This window comes from Heterodontus francisci, chromosome 39 (genome assembly GCF_036365525.1).
Source record: "Heterodontus francisci isolate sHetFra1 chromosome 39, sHetFra1.hap1, whole genome shotgun sequence".
Taxonomy (NCBI): Eukaryota; Metazoa; Chordata; class Chondrichthyes; order Heterodontiformes; family Heterodontidae; genus Heterodontus; species Heterodontus francisci.
The window spans coordinates 19,183,291-19,190,631 of NC_090409.1; the positions used below are offsets into that span (position 1 = coordinate 19,183,291).

At 44.4% G+C, this 7,341-nt stretch overlaps 1 protein-coding gene across 1 annotated transcript; it reads left to right on the plus strand.

The window, feature by feature from the left end:
• The first annotated feature begins 364 nt into the window (after nt 1-364).
• On the plus strand, nt 365-1,264 carry LOC137352844 (probable G-protein coupled receptor 139). The gene has a single exon (XM_068018698.1). The coding sequence runs from the start codon at nt 365-367 to the stop codon at nt 1,262-1,264; it is 900 nt and encodes a 299-aa protein (XP_067874799.1).
• Nucleotides 1,265-7,341: the final 6,077 nt, after the last annotated feature.

A 7,341-nucleotide genomic window follows, 5' to 3' on the forward strand; every position in this document is an offset into this window, starting at 1 on the left:
TTCCAGCCTGATGTACATTCACAGACCGAATTCCTTCCCTTCAGCTGATCGTCCACTGTCTCATCTTTGATACGCCAGCGTCACGGACGAATCTTCGCTCAAATCATTGAAGAGCCCCATTAAACCAAATACTTGCGACTCAGAACCAATAGTTTTGCCCATTGATCTTCGGCTGAAATCGTTTTAAAATGCAACCTACATTTACTCGGTAATGCTAGCTCATTATTTCCACATGGAATGCAGTAACAAAGTTCCAAAATGAATGCACTTTGCCAGCAAACTTATAGTGTCTTATTATATTAGACTATTCCATTAGTCTGCCAATATTTATTGACTTGCTTGTTTCCCCTTCCCTACAGTTAACATGGTGGCGATTGTGGTCCTGTCCCGGGGAAAGTGTGGCCTCTCCAGATGTATCACTTATTACCTGGTGGCCATGGCAGCGGCAGATCTCGTGGTTGTATTCACTGGTGTTGTACTCAATCGGATCATTGACATGTACTTTCCAGGAAATTATCTGTCCCTGACTCCTGTCTGTCGGACCAAAACCGCCCTTGCTTATGCAACCAGAGACATGTCTGTTTGGTTAACGGTCGCTTTCACCTTTGATCGATTTATAGCCATTTGCTGTCAGAAGCTGAAAATCATATATTGCACCAAGAAAACGGCAGCTGCCATTATCGGCACAGTGCTAGCTCTGGGTTGTTTAAAAAACATCCCTTGGTACTTTGTATTTGAACCTCTATATATATTTAACGGAGAGCCGTGGTATTGCCGGATAAGATCAAGCTATTATATTTTACCCCTCTGGTTAGTATTTTCTTATTTTGACCGCATTGCGACTCCTTTTCTGCCATTTTTCATTATTTTACTGCTCAATGCTCTGACTGTAAGACATATAATACTTGCCAGCAGATCCCGCAGGGCACTGAGGAACAACACCAGCTCCGAAAATTATCCCGATCCTGAGATGGAGAGCAGGCGAAAATCCATAATTTTACTATTCAGTATATCTGGCAATTTTATACTGCTGTGGCTGACATACACGATCCATTACTTGTATTATAGAATTACTAATGCTTATTCTTACACAGGTTACAATGATCCGGTTTACATCCTTCAAGAAACTGGATATATGCTCCTGCTTTTAAGCTGCTGCACGAACACATTTATTTATGCAGTGACCCAGACTAAATTCAGAGATGAGCTGAAGAAAATGGTGACATGTCCAGTGAATCAAATTGTTACCTTTTTACATCATTAGGACAACTATAGACTTGCTGGTATTATAACTCCAACTGTCACGTACCAGACATTACGTTGCAGGAATAATTACATACTTATCTGTTTCCAGGTGTATATGCATGAAACTTGAAGTGATTTTTTTCAGTTCACTGTAAATCGACTGAAGTAAAAAAAAAATGACAGAGGTGCGAGGTCAAATTCATAACACAACCGGGCATTTTTAACTATTGGCTTTTTCCAAGATTATAATGCTTAATACGAAATAGCTCCATTTACTCTCTCTCTCATAATACGGCTATGACATTAATAATAATTGTATTGCCGCCAAATGATCAAGAACAATGAAGGAATAACGTGCATTATAATAATTGTAACACAATCTGGGCTCCCATTAAAAAAAAACATGATTTTGTTCGACGGAAGCCTACATAGGAGTGAAACCATCATTGTGGTCAAAGATTTCCAAATAAAATAGCTAACAAATGTGTACTCATGGAGTTTAAATTCGCCTGTCATGACGTTCAGACTATCTCTCGCAACAACACCCTCGAGTTACTTAACGTAAATGAGACTTGGTAAGATTCAACGGTGAGGCTCCCTCCGAGGTTGCTCGTGTACACGTGGCATAGCTTGGAGCACTACCAGCTGTTTGACGTTTTAATGGCACAGACTCTAAGGGCCAAATGACTTAAAACTTCTGTTTTAACATTCTTTGATAAGAAAATAAACTTCGTTGATTATATAAGCCAACTGAAATCAGTTTGTGCACATTCTGGTGTCACGTTTGCTTGACTTGCTGCTTCTGGTGCCAAAAGAAGATTTGTCTTAAAGCTGCAGCCCATTGTCCGTTGATGGGTATCTGTGCAAATTATTTGGTACTGTTATTGTTAGCGGGAATGAATCTAGAAGAATCACTCGACACTCAGATCTGCTCCAATGTCAAACAGTTTATTGAGTTACGCCAGCGGGGAGCAGGTCACTGGACTGTCCAGATGCCTCTCCACCGAACAAAGGAAAATCATCAATACTTCTACATTTTCAAACAGTTGCTTAGCCTATCCTGGCTGGACATTGTCCAATCACAACGATTATAGATCATATACATTGATTATTAGAGACAATAGAAGTGGTTACTAGGCATAGAGGGACTGCACAACCGGCCCATGGACAGATGTTTTCCATTTCCCCCTTATCCATTATCCTTGGTTCTCATGTACAGATACCATCTTATCTTGATCTCGTTACAGACCTTTGTCAGCATTCCACAAGGACATCTGCTTTCCATTTAATGAGCCTTTGTTTAAGTTTGGATTAGTCATCTCTTGTGTGGAATGTGGTCAAGTTGACTAAGCCCCAGGATGCCTTGCAACATCCTCAATGTTCACGAAGATTATATGTATCTACTTACTCAAATAACATTTGAATTATAAATTACTGCAGGTACCTCTGTGCTTGGGAATACCCTACAACAATCCCCCCTTTCGGTAGGGAGACTAACCCCAGTCTCCTTAACCGACACCATTTATTGTTGTTTTTTTGTAACCCTTTTAACTCGCCCAGTATTCCCTGCCTCATCCGTGCTGGCCAGACACGTGGTTTCAGGAATTCCGGTCGTATTATATCATATTAATGTGATCCAAATGGCTTATTCCCCTAGATAGACGAATTTTCTCCCTTGCCTTTGCTTTAGGTTTTATCCTCCTTCGCTGTACATATCGCCTGCATGATCGGCAGGCCAGTATGCCCCATGTTATGGCCAGTATCAACTTTGCTCCAACTAGCACATGAGAAATTATACGAATCCAGGGGTGGAAATTTACATTCATTCCCCAATCCCAAACATTCTTACACCAGCTCTGGTTCTGCATTTCTGTGTCCGTATCTTTCTCTCGCTTTTTGATTTTTGTCTGCAGTTGATGGTAGAGTTTTCCAGATTGGCCCACCCTGAGCCTTAATTCCCTTCGTACCTCGGCCAGGTGTGCGATGGGGACTGGTTCTGGCTCCTCGTAATCCTGTAGGTGGCCATGGAGGTATTCAGAGAATTTGATGGTCTTGGTACCTCGACGCCGAACCTGGATAATTCGGGCGTGCCCTATAGTAAGGGCATAAAGCAAAAATTAGGAAACGGGATAGGGCATTGCAGATTATTGTAGCGGTAGGAACTTTCTGTAGTGGAAACGCAATATTTCCCTTACCTCCGTATCATGTTCTTGCAAAATGCATGGGGGTAGGTATGATTTCAGCGACATAACCGTCTGTTCGAATACACCCACATTCATCCAATTCTCCCTGTCCCACTGGGTGTGGACCTACTGTAATGTCTCCCCTCTGCTTGCATCCCGTAAGGGAAATTCCATATTAGTGCATTGTTCCTGAGTATGGCAGAGGTTTCAGTTAAATAGTAATGAGGGAGGTGTTACCCCGTACGACCCCAATATTTTCCAATTGGTAGTGGGGAAATGGCCCTGAGTCCCATGTTACTGTGGGAATCATCAGGACTACCCCCACTCTGGTATTTTTGCCCAATTCGCAGTCTGGGATCACTGGATATACTCTGGTGAGTCCTTTCAGTGTACAATTGCCCAGTGTCCCTTTCCTCTCTGCTGATCGAGCTAAATGTGGACTGTCTATCCAATCGGGCACCTCCCTCCTTTGGATCAGATCGTGATTGTGTCGTATCTGTCCCATAATCCATGAGCCATAAGTGTGGCAGAGTTGTCTCTGCCTTAGCTTTCCGGCATTTCCTTTTCTCTATCTATAAGGAGATTGATGGTCTTGGCATGGGCTTCTAATATTGTATTTCCATCTTATTGTATTCCCATGCCCTCTTCTCCTAGATTGGTCTGATCCACCTGATTTTCCTCGGCTCTCTCTAAGAGTTCCTTCATTACTCCTTTAGGTCGTTCTACCTTTTCATTTAGACCGTGTACATCCAGTGCGTTTATGACGGAAGTACCAGTATTGACTCCGGTAGCAACATCGCTAACTACCCCCCTTTTTGTTCCATAAAGCGGATCCTGGACTCGAAATCTAGTGGCACCCATGACATCGGCAGCCTGCTGCATTACAACCTTACTTAATACACTATACATATTTCTTGCCTGTTCTGTACAATATCCCGGCATTTGTATTCCGGAGATATTGATCAGGACAGGCACAATTCCACGTTTTACGTTATCATATAATATTTCACCTTCTTTAAAAAGCACAATTCCATTCTCTGGACCTTGGGTAGAAGTGGGGCATGGCAATTCCTCAGGTGGTATAATGGTTCTTACGGGGTGGAGTTTCGGAGTGGGGGGAAAACATACATACAAAGATAATGCTGTGGCTCCCACCTCCTCATAGTACCCACATACATCCATCCCCTTCCTATAGGCAATTATGGGCTGAGGTCCGATGGGTGGGGCGCATAATATTCTGAATGCACACCTATAGGTTCCTTTGCTTCTCTTCATCGGATGCAGCTGACTCTTGTTGCATCAGTTGAACATTGTATGCATACTTTATCGCTTCCCGAGCGAACTTGCAGCCATGCATTAAAATAGGTTCTATCTTTACTCCAGTCTCTGGCTGCTGGGATACATATACCGTCAGTGAAATTATACAAATCCCCATAGTTCATGTAGTTACGTTCCTCTTGTGTTTTGTGTCGCTCCAGTGGTGCATCAGCATTTTCTTGTGCTTGTGTTAATCTCAGGGTTACTAGTATCACGAGCCCCAGAGCTGAAAAATCCATCATTGTTTCATCGCTTTGGATTCTTAATCCGGGGGTTCAAACAGAATGACGTGATCGTCACCAGGCGTTAGTTCTAGGTCTACTCGTTTCCTCATCTGTATGGGTCGAAAACATCTATGGTTAATTTATTTATTTCGGGATACAGCACTGAAACAGGCCCTTCGGCCCACTGAGTCTGTGCCGACCACGAACCACCCATTTATACTACCACTATAGTAATTCCATTTTCCCTACCACCTACTTACACTAGGAGCAATTTACAATGGCCAATTTACCTATCACCTGCAAGTCTTTGGGTGTGGGAGGAAACCGTAGCACCCGGATAAAACCCACATGGTCACAAGGAGAACTTGCAAACTCTGCACAGGCTGTACCCAGAATTAACCCCGAGTCTCTGGAGCTGTGAGGCTGCGGTGCTAACCACTGCGCCACTGTGCTGCCCTTAAATTTTATAACTGCACCATCTCTATTTCGTCCAGTTCGGGTCTGTATTGTCGTTGGATTTGTATTAGTGCACGTTGTGCCCGGGCCTGTGTGGTGGTCCATCGAATATCATTCGGAGTCCTATTAATATCACTATTACCCCCAGTCCCCCGAAAATTCCATCCTCTAATGTATTCCACCACGTCTGGTATCGCTCAGCATACCAAATGGTCTCCATGATGGGCACTATCTCAAGCTCAGCCATCGTCCCCTTGATTATATCTTTTCAGTTGGGACCAGTGTTTCCACCAGCCCCTTCCTTTCATATCGACACATGCACAGGTATCACTAGTCATGATAATATCGTACGGTCTGGTCCACTTTGGGGCGATCCCGCCTGTTCGGGGTAACCCGTACCAAAACTCGTTCCCCGACTTGGGGTGTTGGCTTTATCCCTGTTCTGTATCTCTAAGTCCCATATAGTCTGCTGATCCCTTACTTCTTGTCGTAATTCCTTTAACTGTGAGTCCAACTGCCTTACGTGCTGCCTGATTCGGTCCTGTATGGGTCCCATACCCTCCCCACCCACTATGATATTTTCAGGAAGTTGCATAGCCCTTCCCGTCATGAGTTCGAAGGGGGTCAAACCTTTTGTTCGATTTGACGTGGCTCTGAGTCTCATTAGTATACAGGGTAAGACATCTACCCACCCCTTCCCAGTCTCGGAGATGGCCTTTGCTATAGCTGTTTTTCGAGTGCGGTTCATTCGTTCTACCATTCCTGAACTCTGTGGGTGGTAGGGGATATGAAAGCTCTGCTGGATTCCCAATAACCCACAGGATTGTTTCATGACCTGTCCTGTAAAATGGGTGTCCTGATCTGAATCAGAATGGAGGGGCACCCCCCAGCACGATATTATGTTGAATGCAAGAACTCGTGCTACGGTAGAGGCCCCGCAATCCCGGGTAGGGAATGCTTCAACCCACCGAGTAAATTGATCAATGATAACCAGACAATACCTTTTCCCCCTACTGTTGGGTAAAGGTCCTGTAAAGTCAATTTGCAAGTTCTCCCATGGGCCCTTAGGTCGGCGTTGATGTGCCATCTTTAACTTTATGGGTCTTCCCGGGTTATATGTGCGCATATTATACAACGTTGGCAATACTTCGCAACGTCTCTCCCTATACCAGCCCAGCACCAGTCTTTAGTCAAGTGACTCAGCATTCTATCACGTCCGGTATGGTATGGTTCATGATATAATTTGAATAATTTGGTCTGTATGGAAGATGGGAAGACCATTCGCAATTCCTTTCGCCATACCCCATCTCTCCCAATGACTGCCCCTTGACGTTCCCATCGGGATCGTTCCTCTGAGTCAGCCTCTTCCTGTATTCTTCTAATATTTAATTCTGCTGATCCTAACGCAGCTACTTGAATAACCTGTGGCACAGCCACTTCTGCGGCATTCCGGGCTGCCTGGTCCACCAGCATGTTCCCCTGTTGTTCTTTACTTTCGAACTTCTGGTGTGCTTTAATTTTTATTGCGGCTGCGGCGGCTGGGCGCTTAGCTGCTTCCACTAATTCTCGAACCACGTGTTTAATGTGTCCCCCTCCCGATGTTATATACCCTCGTCTACTCCATGCGGTCTTATCATCGTGTACTAACCCAAATGCGTATCTACTGTCGGTAAACACTTTCACGCGTTCCCCTTCCGCTAACTTGAAGGCTTCTGTTAAGGCCACTAATTCAGCGACTTGGGTAGATATTGTTCCTTCCATCCCTCCGTGTAAGAGAACTGTGCCCCTTTGGTCTACCATGGCCCACCCCGTACGGAACTGTCCATTTTTTATCATCAGGATCCATCAACGTAGAGGGTCACATCGGGATTGGTGAGGGGTTCGTCTACTATTTCTCCCTCTACCTCTTGATATAT

Excerpts from the sequence above, each read along its gene's own strand:
- LOC137352844 (XM_068018698.1), top strand. The coding sequence starts at position 365 with ATGGTGGCGATTGTGGTCCTGTCCCGGGGAAAGTGTGGCCTCTCCAGA.